The sequence below is a fragment of the Danio rerio genome, chromosome 12, assembly GCF_049306965.1.
Source record: "Danio rerio strain Tuebingen ecotype United States chromosome 12, GRCz12tu, whole genome shotgun sequence".
In the NCBI taxonomy this organism is placed as follows: Eukaryota; Metazoa; Chordata; class Actinopteri; order Cypriniformes; family Danionidae; genus Danio; species Danio rerio.
In genome coordinates, this window is record NC_133187.1 from 9540208 (window position 1) to 9563781 (window position 23574).

At 37.8% G+C, this 23574-nt stretch overlaps 1 protein-coding gene across 10 annotated transcripts in view; it reads right to left on the reverse strand.

Moving 5' to 3' along the window:
- exoc6 (exocyst complex component 6) overlaps positions 1-23574 on the reverse strand; it is a 119860-nt gene that overhangs the window by 17090 nt on the left and 79196 nt on the right. For 5 of the 10 annotated variants that reach the window (XR_012387524.1, XM_021480047.3, XM_005156063.5 and 2 more), the window contains exons 19-20: positions 13886-14027; positions 3101-3174 (exon numbers count right to left, since the gene is read on the reverse strand). Coding sequence is in view for 9 of the 10 variants with exons in the window: in XM_021480047.3 (XP_021335722.1) it covers positions 3101-3174; positions 13886-14027 (216 nt within the window). In the remaining variant the exon portion in view is untranslated. 10 annotated transcript variants of the gene reach the window in all.

Sequence of the window (23574 nt, forward strand, 5' to 3'; positions counted from 1 at the left end):
GACGTACAGCGAAAAGCAGCTTATACAGTCACATCTGCTATACGTTTTATTGGAGGAGTGTAAATATTGCAGTTATGACTGAGTTACATGTGTTCAGATGAATAAAAAAAGACGAAAAATCACTTGATCACGTTAAAATGACAGTTAATATGTCTGTATTTTTACACATTTATTCACACGTTTGCATTACTGAGGGCAGGAGAGAGACAGGCTGCACTGGTGAGCAGCATCTTCATAATATAGTTTAATTAAAATAAATGATCAACAAATGAATCTGTCTCCACAGCCTTTACATGTGAAGGCATTATCTACACACAATCTGATTTCTTAATTAGAAAAACACAAAAAAACCATAAAATACTATTCATGAAAATACCTAAATAACAGATAAATCCAAATGCCCAACACTAGCGAGCTGCGCTCCAGACCAGATCAGCTCGATGACGTATAATGTCTCCGACACCGCCTGTAGTCCCATTTAGCAACTTGATAGCAAGCGTCTTTTTAAAGAGGCATGGCCGAATTAAAAATTCAAAAGTGTGCTGTAACTGGTGTGTTTTATGTTGTAGAACAAAACGTGAAAATATCTTGAATTTGTGTTTGCCACGAACCTTATTTAAGCGATTTTACTGAAACCCCATTCAAAAAACCTATTGACTTTGGGACGAGGGAACCAGAAGTGCTAAAATGCTAACTCGCTTCCGGGTTTTTGCATACAAATTGACGTCATAGTTCCTCCACTCTATATGTCAGAATTGTCACTGGTTTGTTAGTGCTTGTGCTTTGACAAACTGACCCGTGGTTAGGGATGGGTATTGTTAAGGTTTTAACGGTATTACTACTTTTATCAATACCACTTATCGGTTTGGTACTTTAACGGTTCTCTTATCGAAACGTTTTATAGTGTTTTTTTTTTATGAAACAACACCTAACAACACTTTATTTATTATTATGTTTTTTGATGTTAAATAAACAAAACCAATAATTGTAAAACAAATAAATAAACGAATGTACAATGGTGAGAAGGAAAATGACACCGAGATTTTTAACCAATTCTTCTGGAGAGAAATCAACATGTTTGACTTTTATGGATAAAGTACCACGTTTCCGTACACATCTCTAGCCGTGGTGCTCATTGGAGCAGGCCAATATTAAAATCCATCAGGCAACATTACCAGATCTTGCCAAACAAAACAACAAAATAGATTCTAGATTGATGGACATGAAAAACAAAACCCACTAAGAATTACACCACCTGTCAGAGATCTAAAAATTCTGTCATACTGTTGACCCTTCGCTAAGAGGCACCCAAAAACCGCTATCCCCACCAATCATGGCTTAGCAACCATAGCTACGCACAGGGGCTCTGTCAAGCTTTCGAGTGAGGGAAACAAGCCAAAGCGCTGTGCATATAGATTGTGCAAATCTGACATTCAGTATCCTAAAAGTTTGGACAGGGTGGTGGAATTTTTTCCCTTTTCAAAACCTAAAACCCAAGAGGAGAAATGCCAGCGTGGATCAAGCTCTGTGAGGGGCGCTAAAGGAGCAGAGTTAAGTTGGTTTTGTTTTGATATTCCTGACACATTTAGTGACAGACCGACTGCAATAACTCACACACCTCCTACCCTAAACAGATCTAAACTGTGTTTCCTACAAAAATACAAAGCAGGTTATGTTCCCCAGCTGTCTTTTTTTTTTTTTTTTTTCGCTCGATATTGACCACTGCCCCATTTAAACCTTCGCCATAATAGTCATACTAATAGCAAATAGGTCATGAGTTACTAATCTGTAAAATACGAATCAGCGAATCTGTTGCTAACTTTACTGAATTTAATATTTCCATCTCTTTCAAGCTACGAATATTTGAAATTACAAATCAACAGAACAAAAAAGAGATGTGATCACAAACTGAGCACTTCCGATCAATATTCTTTACCTGCAGCTTTTTTTCAGTAATTTATAAAGAGCACACAAACATACTGAGAGTTATAGGTAACTTACTGTACATTGTTATGGGTCAATGATGCTAATATTCGGCACAAATCTATCAGTTTCCCCTTTCTGGCTGTTCTATCTATTATGAATTATGTATAAGCACTGTCCATGCGTGTTCATTGCACAACAATTAGTCCATTAACTTTTTTTTTCTTCTAAAAATAGTGAAATCATGGTTTAATTAGTTATTATTAGATTATTTTTAAATGTCACCTATCCTGTTGTGCATGAACTAAGCTGTTGAATGATCAGTGTATGAGGTGGCTAGGCTAACCAAGGATCAATTTTGATTGAATTATTCTCTAATCGGTTGCCTATTATGTGGTAAATATACTCCTGCGATGCACACTGCAGTCCTTTTTTGTCTGGCTTTCTCGAATTTCTCACCTGTTCGCTAAAAATGACTAATTATATCCCTGGAAATGTCTGACACCGGCGCATACACATTATAAAAGACGTGCCAGGCACGAAAGCTTGACAGGCATAGCAACAGTAACTAAGGAGGGCGGGGCTTAGCAAAGGGTCAATTATGTGTGTGTAATGAAACGTCTATGTACACTACTTTTATAGACACACAGTGAAAGTTATTCAACATTTTTAAAAAAATCTGTTCAACAAAAGAATGAAACAAACTCCAGAAAAGTGTGGAATGACATGAGGGTAAGTAAATGATTATGAGAATATAATTTTTGTATGGTTAATTTATATATTTTGTTTTTTCTTTCTTTAATAGCGTCCTGAATTCTTTTAAAAACACTTGTTCAGTTTTTTGAAGCTTAAAACAGAGGCATTTTGCACTGAGCATTAGTATGCCACACCCTAATAACACTTTCTTATAAGACATACCTTTCTAGAAGAAACCTTGACGTGACCTCACTTTTGCACCTCAGGCCCAGATTAAAAGTTCATACTCCAAACAGCACAAAAAACAGAAGCACATGAAGAAAGAGTTCCTGATAGCATAATGAACCCCACTGCGACTAAGTGATTTCCCTTCCTGAAGCTAAGAGTGTTCAGGTTGGGATAATCCATTAGTGCTGTATGTTCTCCACCCTTCCCCTCAGCTCCACTAACAGGGGAGTCATGTCTGTGGAGAGGTCTGTACCTGTCGGAGGTCAATAAAGGCCAACTGCAGCGTGTCCCCCTGGAATCCTGGTACAGGCTCTGAACTGGCAAACACTGCGATAGGAAAAGAAAACACTTCCTATTAATATGGGCATCTAAACAATCGTTTGGAACAAATTTTGTAAAAACATCAAATCAATTTCATGATTTGTATTAGCAAGGCAATTAAACACCAGAAAGCAAAAGTCTTTAAAAAAAGGATGACATCATAAGTGTGTTTAGGGAGTTAAGATTACAGGCAAGTACATTCACTGCAATGCCAGAGTTTGGGGTAGTGTTGTTACTCAAGTGTTTCCTAAAGCCTGATTTATACTTCTGCGTCAGTTGACCGGCGTAACCCACGGCGCAGGCAACGCGCATGGCTGTGCATTTATACTTCTGCGCGCTGTCTCTGTCGATCTGCATTAACACTTCCGAAACACTAGTTGGCAGTGAGGTGTAAATGTTCCTCTGTGTCAAGTTTCTTCGCTACTTTTTTGCATTTCCTAAACACTTCCGGGATGTACAAGTGGCTCAAACTCGCTCATTTTGAGGCAGGAACCGGCGGACGTGCAACAACTTTAACTATGAGGTAAACACAAAACAAAACTTTCCATCCGGAGCTCCTTCACGGTACTCCACACTTGTAAACAATCGCTCTAGCGGCTTCGCGCGGCTCTCGGTCCCGCCCAGACTCGTCAGCGCTACCAAGCCGACCAATCACAGAGCTTACGCTACGCGTCGTTGCGACGTGTAGTTACATTTTTTGAGAGGTGCACGTCAGCGACGGCGATGGCCACGGCGAAGGGCTATGCGTCAGCGCCGTAGCATACGCCGGCGTTTGACGCAGAAGTATAAATCAGCCTTAAAGCCTCATTCATCAGCAAAGTGTGGATTTACTTCACATTACCATGCGGAGAAGCATCTTACACACAAGGCAAATAATACATACACAAGAGTAGTCAACTCCCATATTTGACTCCCATTTCACAGTTTGTTTAACAAGTGTGAGTGCTCCATTCTGTGCGATAGTGATTGGCCGGCTCTGGCCTAGTTAGAACAGGTGGGCCAAAGCATGGTTCGGTTGGGCACTGGGCAAAGCGTGAATCTGAAGAGTTTGTGAAGTGACTGTTTATATGGATTTATTACTCGATCTTACTATTCAATGAATGCAAACTGTTATATTACCACACTGTTGCGCTAGGCACCCTTGTGAAAGGGTGCCAAAAAGTGGTACAGTCAAAAGCCCCTTTCACACAGTGATACCGGTAAATATCTGGAAAATTTCCGCAACGACTTTACAGGTATATTCAAAAAAGTGCTGTTCACACAAGCTAGGACGTTACGGAAATTTTCCGGAAAAAAGCATTCACACATCCATTCTAAAATACCGGTAAATTCTGACATCATTCACCACATATGAGCTTTAAACGGCTGCACTTGTATTTGTAAACATTTTACTAAATTACAAACTCTGTGGATGATCAATATTGTGAACAACTTTCGCAGGATCACTTTCGCATGTCGAGATGTTCATAATATGTGCGTGTGCAGGCGCTCACAGGCTGTTTCACAGGCACGCAAAGCTTGAAGGTAAACAAACAACGGCTTATCATAAGCATCTCATCGATGATTATTTACACAGTTGGCATTAAGAAGAACATATAAACGTGATCTGGTTAACTTCTAGCAGCTAAATGTGTCTGGAAAAATATTCAAAGGCTTTTATTCTCACAAACCGCGCGGACGTAAATGCGTCTGACTGTTGTGATTGGCTAAAGCAGACGTCTCACGTCAGCACGATCTAGACGTGCACGCGCTTATTACGGCAATCCTCCTTCTGCATTCACACAGCGCAGCATTCCGGCAAATTGCCGGTAATGTTACAACTTCTCTTTCCGGAAAATAGCCAGAACGAATTTACCGGTATTTTCAAAAAGGACCTGTTCACACATACAGACCTTTCTGTATGTGTGAAAGGGGCTAAAGACTATAGAATACACTAGACATGTCACTCGTATATTTTTGAATGGGAAAAAGTGTAACTGTCATTATGGTAAATAAAGCCCCACCTACTGGTACAGGAGCCAATCATCGATCGCTATATGGTAAATAAAGCCCGCCTTCTAGTACAGAAGACAATCAGTGATTGCTATAGACTGCCGATTTACTGGACCAGAAGTGAGTTTCTGCAGATTTTGTGTGAAATAAAAAGGTTATCAAAGATGCTGCAATTCAGCTGCCAACATCAGCAAACATCCTAAAATTAGGAGCAACATTACTTTTTATGAAAAGTATGACAATTTCCTGGAAAGAGAAGTTGTAACATTACCGGTAATTTGCCGGAATGCTGCTCTGTGTGAACGCAGACAAAAAATTGCCAGAAAGAGTGCGTTCATGATTAGAACTTCTACTCCAGCCAATCAGACGCACACACATCCGCGCTGTTTATGAAAATAAAAGCCTTCAAATATTTTTCTAGACACATTTACATGCTAGATGCTAGTCAGAAAATGTTTCTGTTATTTCTTAATGCGAACTGTGTAAAAAATTATCGATAAAATGCTTATGATAAACCGCTGTGAGTTTACTTTCAAGCTCTGCTTCAGCTGCTTGACGCATGTGCACATGAAGAAGTCTCCAGTGAGCACACCAGGGGTGTAAATTTAGGACAAAAAGGGATGTGTCCCCACCAATTTCCTCAGATTACTGAAATATCCCCACCAATAATTTAATGAACTTCTTAAAAATAAATGAATAAAATAACACTTGGGTAAGTTGGCCATTCATTCCGCTGTGGCAACCCCGGATTAATAAAGCGACTAAGCCGAAAAGAAAATGCATGAATGAATAACACTTTCTTTTTTTTTTTACATCGTGCTGTCAACATGAACCTACACATGTATAAAGAGATCAATCATGTTCTCTACTCGAGTCCTACAGCCCCCAAACACATTTAAACATTAAAAAAAAATGTTTTTTTTTTTTCACAAATTCAAGTTCGCTACTGAGTGACTCCATCATAATAACGGTGACGTTAATGCTAAGGGCAATTCATAGGCCCCTATCAATGTCAAGAGCAACTCTATATCCTAGGAGCACACAGACGTTACATCTTGACATGCGAAAGTGTTCATTGAAATGTTTTTATCGAAAGTTGTTCACAATACTTATCCATCGACAGAATTTGTAATGTAGTCAAATGTGTAAACATTTAGCTGCGGTTCGCTGCGGCTTCTGCCTTCGAATGTCTCTGAGACAAAGCAGCTGCACGAATGCTAAAGCTTTAAAGGTTCAGGACACCCTGGAGAACTTTTAATTTTATTTTAACAGATTTGTTTGTGTTGAACATCAGTTAAGACAATGTTAGCACCTGTCAGCTTTAATTGTGGGGAAAACTGGATAATTTGAGCTTTTGTCAGCTAATTTCAGCTTCCGGGTTTAAAATGATTTTTGGGGAGGGATCAAAATCGGCGACGTAGCGCAGTACTGCAAGTGCAATGATGACGCGTCGGTTTCTCATTCTTATTTATAGCGGAGTTTTCTTATCCTATGAGAAGAGCCGGCTGCTTAATTATTCATGAGAGCACGTGCTTTCCGAAGGCAGACCTGCCAGTTTCAAGCAAGCTGTGAGACACAGACCAACGGGACGCAGTAGCCGTTCATGAAGGCTCGTATGTGTTTGTTTCCATGATCCACGGGGTTTGTTGCATGTTTTATCCCCGCGATCTTGTCAGCAAATCTTATCATACAGCAAAGTTGTGTGTGTGCTGCAAGTATTTTTGTCGGGAGAGAAGTATGAGAATTAGAGAATGGCGGACGTTGACTTTTATCAGGAGTTCGTTCACATTCAGACACATCGCCGTGCTGCTGTGTTTGCCTAAATCCTCTATATTACCAGCAGGGCTAATGGTTAAAATACACAGGTCAGGAGACCTGCTGCACTGAGTCTGCATTCAGATGTGTAATAGACCCGGGGATCGAGGGAGAATCCTCATTTATAGGGTTTACATGAACACACTTATCTTTATAATGATATAAGTTGTGATTATGTGTGTATGAAATTACAAATAACAAATGTAGCATGGCATTAAATTACTGTTTATTTCTTTGCATTTTAACTTTGTGAACTATGAAATCATGCGTCTCCTCACGGTTTGTGTCTCATTTTGTGAGCTAACTGTCGACAACAGTTGTTCGCTCCCCTTCTCCCTTGCTGGCCACGCCCACTCCTGCCCTATGCTCGCGGAGCTCCACGCCCATTAATCATGCATCTTTTGAAAAAATTCTGAAGTAGACTTTAATCGAAAGTGGGGGGTGTCATGGCCCTTTAAATAAAGTGAAATCATCAACAAAAGCCCGACCACTTCTAGGTTCACAAATACAAGCGCAACTGTTTAGAGCTCATTTCAGGATAATTATATCAGTATTTACTCGTATTTTGGAATGGATGTGTGAAATCTCTTTTCCAGAAAAATTCCCAAATGTCCTTGCCTGTGTGAACAGCGCTTTTTTGTATTTACCAGTAAAGTTGTTCTGGAAATTTACAGGATATCTACTGTGTGAAAGGGGCTATTGTCTAATCATGTTGTTTTTGCCTACACATTATGCAGTGCTGTGAAACAGAACTTTGCACGCTCAAACTTTACTTTAAACATGACTATAGTCTGTTTCTCCAAAGCAGGGGTGTCCAAACTCGGTCCTGGAGGGCCAGTGTTCTTGAGAGTTTAGCTCCAACCCCAATCAAACACACCTGAATCAGCTAATCAAGCTCGTACTAGATATCCTAGAAACATCCTGGCAAGTGTGTTGAAGCAGGTTGGAGTTAAACTCAGCAGGACACCGGCCCTCCACTACCGAGTCTGGACACCCTTGCTCTAAAGGTTTGTACTCCACTCGGGGGAGTTTTGGTTCTGTGCAATGTCATCTTTGAGCTGCTCTTCAGTAGTTCGGTCTTCAGCAGTGGCATTTGTACTCAAATGACCTGAATTAGTATTGATCTAACTAGACTACAATAGCATTCTACCTGCCTGACATGCTGAATATGACCCACAATCTGTCTTTGATACAATCTAATTTAGGGGCTACAGACTTGACTTGACTTGACTGAAGCAAAATTCAAACAAATCCCAATGTAAAATAAAACTTGGAAGAAGAATTCCTGCAGTCACGCTGTCTGTGTTTTGACTAGCCAAAGATGGACTGCCGCTAATGGGATGAGCACCATTTAGACCTCAGAGAAAGGTCAGGTATTCCCTTGGTGTACCTGTGCGGTTGAACCCTCACAAACTCTCCTTCACCCTGAGACATGCGTGACCCGAGGCCACAGGTACGAGCACAAACACACAGCCTTTTCACTTCTGCTGACAGTGATGTAGCGTGACTGAAACCTTAAATGGCTGAGAAGCAGAAGATGCGATGCTAGAACCAAAGAGCTGCCCACATATTAACATTATTGATGAACGCTTCGCTCTGACATCTCCATTGTGCCATTCAAAAGCAAAGGATCTGATGAGCTTCCCAAGGGAGATATGAGTGATGAAACCTCAACAAGATCAGGTTCTGCTTCTCACCAAAAAAAAAATGAACATAATAAAGACTTTAGGTTCTTTTCACTTGGAACAGAAACATTTTAAGGTCAACTCCAACAGAGGTCGGCTCTGTTTTCAGTATTGTTTAGCGTGATGAAGTTCAGGTCAGGATAAAGCCATCGTGTCTAAAAGAGATCAGCAGAAATGTGTCTCGTGTCTATTTAAGAAAAAGTCTTTAAGCAGTAATTATACTGTCTAAATCAAATCCACTAACGGATTTACAGGTGATTAAGAGTTTAAATCTTTGTAGTGAATCAGCATTTACTTTTATTAGTGGGGTTTTCCCATAACAAAACAACAAAATAAAACAGAACACTTGTAAACACCTGCCAAAATTATAGCATACCATGAAATTATTAAAACTACACGTTTTTGGGGGTAAAATCTCTTTGGTTTTACTTTATAAAACTGAAGTATTACAAATGTAAGGGGTAGAAATGTGCCCAAAATACACTAATGTATTATTTTTTTTGCCACTTGTTCAAACTACTTATTTAAAATGAGCTGAATCAACACAATTCTTGAGGTTTTTTTGAAGGGGACAGCTTAATTTTTATGTTAATTTATTCATTTATTCATTTTCTTGTCAGCTTAGTCCCTTTATTAATGCGGGGTCGCCACAGCGGAATAAACCGCCAACCTATCCAGCACGTTTTTACGCAGCGGATGCCCTTCCAGCTGCAACCCATCTCTGGGAAACATCCACACACACATACACTATGGACAATTTAGCCTACCCAATTCACCTGTACCACATGTCTTTGGACTGTAGGGGAAACCGGAGCACCCGGAAGAAAACCCACGCGAATGCAGGGAGAACATGCAAACTCCACACAGAAACGCCAACTGAGCCGAGGTTCGAACCAGCAACCTTCTTGCTGTGAGGCGACAGCACTACCTACTGCGCCACTGCATCGCCATTTTTATGTTCAATCCACTTAAATTCTTAAAAAAGTTAATTTAATCAATTTGTCTTGAGACAACATGAAGGAATTGTGTTGAATTGGAATAGGAATTGTATGACCTGAACATTCACAATAAATTAATTTATTTTATGTTTAATGTTACATTTTGCTATAAAAGCCTGTTCTATTAAAGGTGCAGAAGTTGTTTGTCTACAGGAGCCTTTTTTTTTTGGGTTGTTCTGGTTTAAAGTCTCTTCACATTCCAATAGTAATGATTAAAGTAAATGATCTAAATGTATTTACATGTATTTTTATATTCTGGGTAGGGCAAAAATATGTCTGGCAATTCCCATAATTCTGATAATAAGTAGCCCAAACTGACCGTCAATAAATGTAGATTTGTACATCTGCGCACTCGTTCAGATTCGCTGCTTGTGAGTGCATGCGATAAGCTGAAATGTTTGCTAATTTATTTGCTACTACTGTATAGTATTTCTTTTTGTAAATAATAATAATAAAATGTATTACTGACCGTTAAACTTTTTATTTACAATTAAACAGCTCCAGAAGAACATGTTAAGTAATTGGAGGGTTGTGGGTGGTCATATCACCTAATTATGGTGGTCATATCCCTTATTATGGTGGTCATATCCTTTATTTTCAAAACCCAATGTTGACAGGTATGCTTTGGACTGTAGGGGAAACCGAAGCACCAGGAGGAAACTCTCGTGAACACAAGCAGAACATGCAAACTCCACACAGAAATGCCAACTGACTCAGCCGGGACTCGAACCAGAAGATCTTCTTGCCGTAATGTGAGAGTGCTAACCACTGAGCCACTGTGACTTTATCTATATAAAAGTAAAAGTTCAATATTTACAAATTTGAGAATAAAAGAATCAAATAAGAACTGTTGGGGGACGTAATGATGGTGCAATGAATAGCAAAAAGGTCGCTCGTTCGGGCCAGCTGGGATTTCTGTGTGGAGTTTGCATGTTCTCCCAGTGTTCACGTGGGTTTCCTCCGGGTGCTCCCGTTTCCCCCACAGTCCAAAGACATGTGCTATAGGTGAACTGAATAAGCTAAATAGGCCGTAGTGTATGTGTGTGAATGCAAGAGTGTATGAATGTTTCCCAGTGTTGGGTTGTGGCTGGAAATACATCCGCTGCGTAAAACACATGCTGGATAGGTTAGCGGTTCATTCCGCTGTGGCGACCACAGATTAATAAAGGGACTAAGATAAAAAGAAAATGAATGAATAAATGAAATAACTGTTGGATAAAGTTGCAACTACCATTTTATAATTGATCATTTCCATGCTAATGCTCACTAATGATTCATTTATTTAATCAAACAGCAAAAGGGTGTCATTTTTGGTTGAGCTCAGCCGAATAAGACTGGGTAATTCATGCAAATGCAACACATTTAAGATGACTGAGTGACACGGCTCTAAACTGCTCAGAGCAGGTGTGGATTTCCAAGAGCAGGTGGAGTGCGGGTAATCAGGAATGCTTTTTTTTTTAAAGCGTGCAACTAAGATAACTGCTTCTGCGAGTAGCTGATAAAATCAATAAAACCTGCTGCATGAATGCATCTAACATCACACCGCATCCCAGAGCATGATGCCTACATGCTTGTCTGTCAATGCAATAGCCATAGTCTACGTTGAAAATGGTTAACAGTGAAGACCAATCTTTCTGAATCTTTCAAAATAATTTGAAGATTACACTAGGGTTGCCAGGTCCTACCTCAGCAGCAGGTTATTTTTTTATTTGCAGGTTAATAATTTGATATACTGCATGAAAAAATGTTCTATGGTTGCATTGAAATATTTCACTGTACCAAATTTATATTCTACCAATGTTAAAAACTGTGTTAGTATGTTGAAGCAGAGTAGGCATACTTCTGTGAGACGAAGGGGCTGAAGAGAAGACAGTGTGCTGTTTTTAAAATTTTACTGGGAGAACTTGTTGCTACATAATAACTGCAAAGGTGTATGTAATCTACAGAAGAAAATCCATCGATTAACAACTAAATAACATACTGAATGTCTATTTTAGATTTGGAAAACATAAGTTTAGGGTTTGCTTCCGCATGAATTTTTTTTTTTTTTTTTTTTTTTGCTGGATGGAACAGAATATTACTATACAGTTAATTTAAAGAAATATTTTGAAGAACTCCCTGGCCTTTATAAAAAACTTATCTATTTATATTATTTTTTATGTTACTTCTATTTTGTACTCTTTGGATGCTACCAAACTTTTCATGTCAAATAATTACATATTGACTAAAAATATGACAAGGTATTGCCTCACTGTCAACTTTGATATATCTGGAAGGTTTTGTAATTCCAGAGGATTATAACCGTTTAGTTTTTTATTATAATTTCTTTTTTTCAGAATCGAAAAAACTAAAAAAAAACTGTGTTAGTATGTTGAAGCAGAGTAGGCATACTTCTGTGAGATGCAGGGGCTCTAGAAAAGACAGTGTGCTGTTTTTTTGTTTGTTTGTTTTTTGTTTTTTTTAGAGACTGGGAGAACTTGTTGCTACGTAATAACTGCAAAGGTATATGTAATCTACAGAAGAAAATCCATCGATTAACAACTAAATAACATACTGAATGTCTATTTTAGATTTGGAAAACATAAGTTTAGGGTTTGCTTCTGCATGATTTTTTTTTTTTTTTTTTTTGCTGGATGGAACAGAATATTACTATACAGTTAATTTAAATAAATACTTTGAAGAACTCCCTGGCCTTTATAAAAAACTTATCTATTTATTTTATTTTTTGTGTTAATTCTATTTTGTACTCTTTGGATGTTACCAAACTTTTCATGTCAAATAATTACATATTGACTAAAAATATGACAAGGTATTGCCTCACTGTCAACTTTGATATATCTGGAAGGTTTTATAATTCAAGAGGATTATGACCGTTTAGTTTTTCATTATAATTTTTTTTTATTTCTTATTATTGAATTTTAATTTTTAAATTTTATTCATTTATTTTTATTTTTTTGTATCAAGATGCCCCTCTTTTGTATATTCCTTCTTTTGGATGTTGCCAAGCCTCTTATGTTGAATGATAACATATGGACTGAACAAATATGGAACACTCTGCTTTCTCACTCTGGAATGATGTATATTTTATTTTTTATCTTTTGTCCCCTTTTTTTTCTTTCAATGTGTGGTTGTGGTAGGGTAGGGGTAATGTAATACTTTACATTGTAAATGCAAAAAATTCAATAAATAGATATTCAAAAAAATAACGATTTAAAAGAAGAAACCATTCAAAATGCATACAGTGATGTATAATCTGTGTTTTAAGAATAAGATAGGAGTTTTTGATATTATTGAATTATTGGGATAGTGTTTGGCAATTTTTTTGCAGGATATTGATTTAGTTTTGTTGTAAAAACCTGGCAACTCAGGATTACACAACACTTTGAATTGCTCGAATGCTCGATTCTGAGGTTTGTTTTTCCGCAAATAGTCCTTAAACACTTTTTGATTAGTGTGGTGCTAGAATTAATTTTCATTTAATATTTACAAAAACAAACAAACCAACAAGATACAAATCTTTGATTTGAGGCAAAGATGCATGCAAAAATCAGCCAAAAAGACAAATGTACAAGGCTGTGTACCAAGACGTGCTGTACAATGTCATTATTGCGATAACAGTATATTCAATATACAGTTCATATCACAGACATGAGTAATAAATTGCATATATTTTATGCATTGGTTGTTTATCCAAATTTGACAAATCCGATAAGGCCTTAAGGCTGATTTATACTTCTGCGTCGAGTGTTTGGCGTTATCCACGGTGCCTACCTTGTGCGTAGTCATGCATTTATACTTCTGTGCATTGTTTTGTGTTGCTCTTCAATAACACTTCCAATACACTAGCTGGCAGTAAGTTCGTCTGTGTCATGTTTCTTTGCGGGTGTTTTGTTTTTTTTGAACGCTTCCTTAATGTACAAGTAGCTAAAACTAGCTCATTCTGAGGTGGGAATCGGCGAACATGCAACAACTTTAATTATAAGATAAAAACAAAACAACAGTTTTCATCTAGAGCTACTTCACAGGACACTCCCTCCAATAGGTTTAACCGGCTCTCGGTTACGCCCGCATTGGTCACAGCTACCAAGAGCATGTGCTAGGAGTCGTTGCGACGACTAGTTACATTTATAGAGAGGTGCTCAGCATCAGCCATGGTGAGGGGTATGCAACTGTATAAAGGCTGCATTGAATTGGCATTGTAAATGTGCAGTAATTGATCCTACTCACATTCACACTGTATAACATCCAGGTTGAACTGCTGAATGGCTCCCATGCTGATCTGTTTGAGCTCAGTGTCCAGCAGCATCTGCATCAGTGACGTGGCCAGATGTTTACAGGCCGACATACACGCCGTCTGTGCCACTTTACCCTGAGGAAAGGGACAAAAACACAACAGAAAACATTACCACAAGTGTCGTCTGCTACACACAGAGCATCAGTCAGGCCTCACAGTCACTTTTCTATCCTGAAGATTTAGATGAACTAAAGATTAATGTCGGAATTACTTGAATTTTCACCTAACTACACATTTTGCTTATAATTACATAGAAACAACTTCAAAATTAATTTAAGCAGAAAGACTGAATATATACTTTATTATGAAATACTTTTGTTATATTTATGACAAATCAAACCTAAAACTTATTAAGATAAACTTAATATTAAGTCGTTGCAATAAGTAGTATAGGAACATAATAAAAGCTGATTTAGATTAATATGATTTTTTTTCTCAAATATTTTTCAAATATACACTCATTGGTCAGTTTATTAGGTACACCTGTTCAACTGCTTGTTAACGCAAATTTCAAATCAGCCAATCACTTGGCAGCAACAAATGCATTTAGGCATGTAGACAAGGTCAAGACGATCTGCTGCTGTTCAAACAGAGCATCAGAATGGGGAAGAAAGGTGATTTAAGTGACTTTGAACATGGCATGGTTGATGGTGCCAGACGGGCTGGGCTGAGTATAAAATATCGAGTGAGCTACAGTTCTGTGGGCGCAAATGCCTTGTTGATGCCAGAGGTCAGAGGAAAATGGCCAGACTGGTTCAATCTGATAGTAAGACAACAGTAACTCAAATAACCACTCGCTGCAACCGAGGTCTGCGAAAGATCATCTCTGAACACACAACACGTCCAACCTTGAGACAGATGGGCTACGGCAACAGAAGACCACACCGGGTGCCACTCCTGTCAGCTAAGAACAGGAAACTAAGGCTACAATTTGCACAGGCTCACCAAAATTGGACAATATAAGATTGGAAAAATTTTGCCTGGTTCGATGAGTCTCGATTTCTGCTGTGACATTTTGAGAATTTGGCATCAAAAACATAAAAGTATGCATTTATTCTGCTTTGTATCATCGGTTCAGGCTGGTGGTGGTGTAGGGGATATTTTCTTGGCACACATTTTGGGTCCATTAGTACCAATTGAGCATCATCTCGACGCCACAGGCTACCTGAGTACTGTTGCTGACCATGTCCATCGCTTTATGACCACAGAGTACCCATCTTCTGATGGCTACTTCCAGCAGGATAATGCGCCATGTGATAAAGCCCAAATCATCTCAGACTGGTTTCTTGAACATGACAATGAGTTAGCTGTGCTCAAATGGCCTCCACAGTCACCTGAACTCAATCCAATGGAGCACCTTTGGGATGTGGTGAAAAGGGAGATTCGCATTATGGATGTTCAGCTGACAAATCTGCAGCAACTGTGTGTGCTATCATGTTAATATGGACCACAATCTCTGAGGAATTGTCCAGTATCCTGTTGAATCTATGCCGGGAAGGCTTAAGACAGTTCTGAGGACAAAAGGGGGTCCAACCAGGTACTAGAAAGGTGTACCTAATAAAGTGGCCGGTGAGTGATAATTGAGATTTCTTTATGTTGTCAAATTTTGCTAATTCTGCTTACTAAGGCTTGAAACGATGCAATAAGTAATGCTGACACACATTATTACAATTACAAATGAACTCTTCTATAAAAAGTCAAATGAGAATATTATATTTGATGCAAAGCTACATTTTCAGCATCGTCACTAATTACTTATGAGCTGATTAGTTTGCTTAATAATCTTTAACCTGAAACCGAATTGACATGTATTTAACAAATTGACTGCTCTTGTTCAAAAGTCTTATGAAAGGCTTGTGTCACAATGTAGCTAGATAGTATGATGAACAGACTGAAATATAAGATGTTCGTTTAAAAACTTCAGTATTTTCATAGCTTGGCAGCTCTAGTTGACTTTCACTTTTATTGGATTTGTACAGAAACTCATCTGGGTTTGGAAAATCATCAGGTTGAGTGAATAACACATAAGGTGAACTCTTTTTAAGAGTATGTCTATCTTGTACCTTTGGAAGTGCATTGCTTTCAAAATATGTATCCATAATTTATAAAAACATCTCTTAATTAAAGGAATGTATTTACCGTCAAGACATCCAAGATGTAGTTGTTTTTGTTCCATAGCAGAATATTAAATTATTGACCCAAAAAAATAAAAAGTTAAATTAAATAAATAACTTCCTGCCGAAGGTCTTATGAAGAAAAATGACCTGACATTATTTACAGCATTTAATTTACAGCCTCGTAAAGAAAGTCTGAAACACTTCTTTTTGTATTATAACATTTGTTTGTTTGTTCGTTTATTATGGTTTTAAATAGGATTAGCATTTAATGAGCAACATAATACACATGTACTACTTCTTTGAATGTTTTATTTTGCCTGCAAGTGTGTTTTTGACTCTCAAAGTGGAAGTAGCAGTTGACTTTAACCCTTCCCCTGCCATTGATGAGATATCCAGAGAGAGACGATTCCCCGTCAGAGATGAGTTTTTACAGTGTTATAGGTGTCTTGCGGCCAGGGAATCTGTGTTATAGGTGTCTTGCGGCCAGGGAATCTGTGTTATAGGTGTCTTGCGGCCAGGGAAGTCTTAGCACATATCCAGGTCTTTAGAGTTCAAAATACAATAAGCGTCAGAGTAAGTGTAAATCACGTCATATGTGAAAATGAAAAAGCATACAACTCGAAAATGCACTATTCAGATGTAAAATAATCTGATGCAAAACAAATGTTTAAGAGAAAATACTCAAAAAAAAAAAAATGTTGGCGGTGACTGGCAACTGCAAAAAATTTAACAAACAAACAAACAACAAAAACTGACAGGGAAATGAGTTATAAATCTTCAAGGACCACAATTTCAGCAAAAATATCTTAATTTGTGTTTTACTAATTAAAAAAACACTACATCTTACATCTTGGATGGTCTGAGACGAAAATGAGGAGGTAAATAAACCACAAATGTTCATTTTAAGATGAACTATCCCCACTATCATCAATGAAAATCCTGTCATTATTTACTCACCCTTGACTTGTTTCAAACCAATTTTTTTTTTTCGTTCTGTTTACCACTAATGAAGATATTTGGAATAATCTTGGAAACCTGCAACCAACTGACATTAACAGTAGCAAAAACAAATACTATAGAAGGTAATGGTCAACAGAACAAAAAAAAAAAATCATACTTGTTCAAACCAAGTCAAGGATAAGCAGTTTTTGGGTGAATTATCAAGGTGTTAATTAACGCCTAAAATCATAATCAGAGAAAATAATGACACAACACGGAAATGACAACACTCTTCCAACTCTTGAAAATCCACCATCTGCTGGATTTCAGTTGAGACAAACACACAAACACACTTTAACAAGTATCAGGTTTGCAGCAGTCGCTCATGCATGCCAACACAGCTCATAATGCGCAAGGTTAAATAGAGGAAAGACCTGGCAACAACACATATCAAACACTCAAACACACGTTAACAAAAAAAAAAAACCTCATGCAACAGCTGCTCCACCAGTACATGCTGACGACTAGCAAGGAAATCACTTACAAAATTTCACTTTAAGTACAAAGAAATGCAAACAAGGCTCGCTGCAAAAGTCTCATCATCAGTAATGTTATCAGTTTTACACACAACAAATAACAATGAATATTATTAATACATTATTTTACTGGTATTACTTTGTGTAATAGGCACCACACTGACCACCCAAGAATACGCATAACCAAATATAGAAAGCATAAAACAAAACTGCACTAAAATAAAAAATTTTCAAAAAAAAAAACATTATGATTAAATTATACTTATTTGAAAATATTTTAAGAGACATTCTTTCTAAATAAATACACAAATAACAAAGTGATGTGCGTGCTTTTGCTATGTTATGTTTGTTGTGTCTGTTATGAACGAAATATTGCAGGTAATAAAATTCAAGCCATGCTCACAATATCTCGCATGGATTTATTATAACATGATCAGAGCAGCAATCTTGTTTTAAAACCCCTAACGCTGTGCTCACATCTCTGCAAATGCAGTCATTAATGACCTCCATATATACTATGTTACCTGATGAAAGTCTTATCCACGTTTTAGGAACAACAAATAATAATTTGACTTCTAGTTGATCATTTGGTAACAGGAGTGGCTTGTATGAAAGGCAAAGGCCTCTAGATTACACTTATTTTACCAAAATAAAATATGATCATGCCTTGATTTTTAATTATTTAATTAGGACAGTACGGTCTGACTTTGCTTAGACAAAAGTCTTGTCACTTAACAGAAATAATGTACAGTATAGAATAGAAAGTCATGTTGCAGTGGATAAAGAATTAATATTGTGTTTGACTCCCATGAGCTTGGAGGACTGCATCCATACATCTCTGCAATGACTCAAATCACTTATTAATAAAGTCATCTGGAACGGCAAAGAAAGCGTTCCTGCAGGACTCCCAGAGTTCCTCAAGATTCTTGGTGTTTACCTTTAAAGCCTCCTCCTCCATCTTATACATGCTCAATAATGTTTATATCTGGTGACTGGGCTGCCCACTCCTGGAGCCTCTTGACCTTCTTTGCTTTCAGGAACTTTAATGTGGATCCTGAAGTATTAGATGGAGCGCTATCCTTCTGAAGATTTGCCTTCTCCTGTGGTTTGTAATGTAATGGGCAGCACGAATGTCTTGATACCAGTTGATGTTGCCATTCACTCTGCAGGTCTCTTGCACGTCCCCATACTGAATATCACCCCCAAACCATGATTTTTTCCTTCACCAGACTTGACTGATTTCTGTGAGAATCTTGGGTCCATGTGGGTTCCAATAGGCCTTGTGCAGTATTTCTGATGATTGGGAGGCAGTTTAACAGATGATTCATCTGAAAAAAATCTACCTTCTGCCACTTTTCCAAATTAACCACTAGAAGTCAAGTTACTATTTGTTGCTTTTACAACTGGGATAAACAACAAGACTTTTGTCAGATAACGCATGTCTGCTTATATTTGTAAATTGATCTTAAACAATTAAATGTAATGACATAAAGCTGTCTGGCTAGTAGTTTAGAATATTTCATTATGCAGAATCAAAAAAAAGCAGCATTCTGACTTGAGACACACTCTTTAGTGGTGAGATTATCATATAAGAGGATCCAAATCCAAAAATCCAAAAAACAAACAAAAAAAAAAACAATGTTGTAATAAAAAACTTTGCTTTTGTCTATACAAGATAGTCCAAATTGCATTTCTTTTATAGGCAAAATTAGTTTGAATTGAATTTTTTTATTATTTTGTGTTCCAAAGACAAGTAGTAATCTTACAGACTTGGAAGCAACATAAAAGTCATGTAAAGTGAGGATAAATTAGCATTTTTGGGTGAATAATCCCTTTAAATATTAAGACTAATGCTAGTGAATCTCAAGTAAGAATGGCACGGGTGTTCTGCAGATACTGGCATCAGCTTGAGACAATCATGGGCATCAGATCAAGGGCAGCATGCCAATCAATCCGGTTTACATACTGCATAACATGTGAAAAAAAAAAAAAGAAGCAAAACAAGGCTGACGGCAAGTGCACAGAGCTGACATGAACATGCAGTTTTAATGTCTTTTTTTTGTGTTTGTTTTTTTAAATATTGTACTTCTCCTCTTCCTCCTCTAGAATTTGAAGAGGGTTCTACTTACCGACATGGCAGCATGATCATTGTTGTTATTCTGAGCCCAAGAAAAATAAAACACGGACAGGGAAAGAAAGTATAGCGATAATAAATGGATAGACAAAGGAAAACCTGAAAAAAGCATGCCTGGCAGAACGTAAATAAAATAATCAAAGGATACATTCGCTTACAGGAAAAGATGTCACATTGTTGAGAAAACAAAGCATAGCCAACTTAAACTGAAGGTTAAATGATTTATTAAAAAAGGACAGGGCAGCTGAAGAGAGACGCAAGCAAGCTCTGTTATTTGGATTTATCTGTGCTGACTATGTGCATGAAACTATAGCTAGATTGATTGTTTTTGAGACTGAAGTGTATAATATGTTTGTGTAACGACAGATATAACATCACATATGAAATTACACAGCAAAAATGATTTTCTTACTTAGATTTCTCTTGTTTCTAGACCAAATACCTCAAAGTTCTTAAATCAAGAAGCATATTCTATATTAGCAAAACATTACATTTACATTTAATCAAATAGCACAGCAGTTCCCAAACTTTTCAGCCCACGACCCCCAAAATGACAATGCACAAGACTCTCGACGCCCAATATCCTCTGAGGTGGTTATAAATACAGAAACTTTGATTGCAATAGCAATAGACACACCAATAGACCCAAGTCTATTCTTCGTTTAATTTTTTAAATGTATGTGCGTGCTGTAAATGGTCCAGAAAGTTTAACCTGGTGTTATAAATCAATATGCAGCATCTGACGCGATTGCTGTGCTTTTAATATAATGCAGTTACCCCAGGGGTCGCAATCTAACAGAACTATAAACTACTATAGTAACTATATAGTATATAATAACTATAAACAACAATCCTATCTCTTCAGCAGGTTATGGATAAAATATGGTAATTCTTATGGTTTAATAAAAATAAATAGATTTTTGAAAATCACCAGGTGACCCCCCCCCTTCGTTGTGCCACGACCCCTCGGGGGGTCCCGACCCCCACTTTGAGAACCACTGATATAGCAGATGCTTTTGTCCAAAGCGACTTACAATTGAGGAGTCATTCAGTGATTTAACAAAAAAGGCAATAAACACAAATTAGTTATACAAAGTAACTTGTTTATGCTCAGAGAATTTAGTGCTAAAGTAATGCTGTGTTCACACCAGGGGCCTCATGTATCAACGCTGCGTACGCACAAAAACTTTGCGTACGCCAGGTTTCACGCTCAGAATCGCTCACGTTTGGATTTACTAACAATGAACTGAACGTGGGAATGTGCGCAGGTTCACGGCAATTTCTGGCTGGCGTACGCACATTTTTTGTGCATGTCTGTTTTATTTACATTGACGACTCCTAGAGGCAGTTGTGTTAAATTCTTCTCTACAAAGTGTCTGATCCTTGCAATGGCAGCTGTATGAGACGGGTTCATCTAGTAGGTATGTAAGATTTCCATACCATACAGTTGACCAGCTAAACATTAAAGCACAATTTGCAGCGGTCGCCTGTTTTCCCAATGTAATCTGAGCAATCTACCACACGCACATTGCTATAAAGACACTATCTGAAGATGAATTTGCATGCGTGAATCAGAAACATTTCCATTCAATAAATGTGCAAATAAAATATGATGCACAAACTTATTGATGATTCCTACTTGTCTTTCTCGTGATAAATAGTGGGCAAAATCTGATATGTAGCGGGAAAAAAAAGAAGAAAGAATTCATCAGACGCTGGATTCGAACCGAGTTTAAGCTCGAACGTGTCAGTTCATGATCACATGCGTCGTATGAGCTGCGCCACTGAGACTACTAAGGGTAGTGCAGCATTTTATAGATATAAACCACACTATTTCTTTCTTAAATGCACTCAAGGCGATGTTCAGACCCAACTGTGATAACCGTATCAGCTAAACTCTCCCACTCTATTTTTCTCTTTTGTTGTTAATTCCGGAGAACAAACTTGCAAATAACACCGCTTTTCTTCAGTCTGCCTCCGAAAGCAGCACCTCCAATTCACATTCTGTTCAAAGTTTCTCTTTTTGCTTGATTTTGCCGTTGCTTTTTCGTTGGGTTTTGCCATTAGCATAGTCATTAGCATATTCATACGGGGGAGGAGGCAGGGAGGGGTTTTGTGCTCGTGCATGTTGCGCTCAGTTTCACGTTCATTCGGATGTACAAAAGAATATGCGTGAGATTCGGCTTTGTGCAGACATTTACAGCTTTGTGCGTACGCAATGTTTTAGTAAGATTTCCACGCAAGTCTTCGTACATGAGGCCCCAGATGCGGCTTGCGCATTTAAAATTACGAAATTCCTGCGTAAATAGACATGTAAACATTTTGAGTTTACTCGCCTTATTTGCACATCAAATTTGCTTCATTCATGCATCGAAATCACTTCACAATAGATGCAGATTTATGTTATGGGCAGGGTTTGTCTGCTCTGTGATTTTAATTTTGTTGCTAAATGGCTGAAGGATTTATTGAGAAAATAGATGTGCTTTATAAAGGCTAAAAAACTGCGTAGATCCGTTCGGAGACATGTCTAAGTCTACTAGATCCTTTCAGAGGTGTACCCAGCTCTGTGAGTTCATCAACTCCTCCAGAAACTATACATGGGTGATGAAAGCTCTCAGTGCTGCTTCCGACTTAGCCAAGCCCAGTGTGATGACCTGTTGTCTAGTGTCGGCAGGAGGATTTCACCTCGGGACATCAACAACAGGCGCTACGCTATAATCACACCCCCTACAAAAGCAAGCTCGTGATTGGTTAAAATAATGCCAATGTTCAGATAACTAAAGTTCAGATTTTCCAACTCGAGCGATTCACGCTTCAAATGCGCAAAACGATACATTCACGATGTGTAATTTCGTAAGAATCGCACCACATGACGTCTATTAGCATCTTTGTATTGACTTAACATGTAAATCACTCGCGTTTGACGATGCGGCTGTTTATTGTTTGTTTGTTTTTTTGGAGAGAGAGAAAGAGAGCGAGTGAGTGAGAGATTTATCATTATTGTTTAATTTGTATTTTGATTTATTATTATTATACTACATATTATAATACTATACTACTATTTACTTTGTTTAAATATATATTTATGTTTTTAATGTAACTTTATAAATGCTTTGGTAATACATTTGTAACATTTATCATGCCAATAAAGCAATTATTGAATTTAATTGATTGAATAGGTGGTTTGTCAAGCCTACTCACCTGCCCACTCACTGCACACTTCATAAATGCGCAGTGTTTGTGTCGGTTAATGTGTCAGTGAGATAAATGAGCGTGTTTGCTACAGGTGGTTTGTCAAGCCCACTCACCCATGTGAGGCACACTCAGAATGTGTAGTATTTTGGGTAGGTATGTGGTGTGGTGAGGGAGAGAACAGGGTTCTTGGTTTTATTCACCCGGTTTCTCAAGGTGCTCTCAGAAATGATGTGCTCAGACAAAATATTGTTTTGTTTTGAGAAAAATGTCAAAAATAAGTTAGTTTTCCATTAAAATCAAGTAAAATAATCAGCCAATGGGGTAACTATTCGTATGTCAAAAGGCAAAACAATTGTGTAAATTTCCCTTACACCATTGGCAGATTATTTAGCTTGTTTTTAAGGAAAAACTTATTTGGAAGATTATTTCCTAAAACAAGAGCACATTTTTGCTGGTCTAGAAAATTCTTCTTGATTTAAGAATGTTTAGATATTTGGACTAGAAACAAGACAAAAAATCTAGGTGGGGAAAAGCATTGTTTGCAGTGTATGTTTTGACTTGAATTGTGGAAACTAAAAAATGTCCTACAACCTTTCGCCTACGTCAAAACACCTATAAACGCCACAGTGGTTTTGACGGAACACATGCAATAACACACATTGACTGGTGATCGATCACAAAACCGTGACGAGACTGACTCC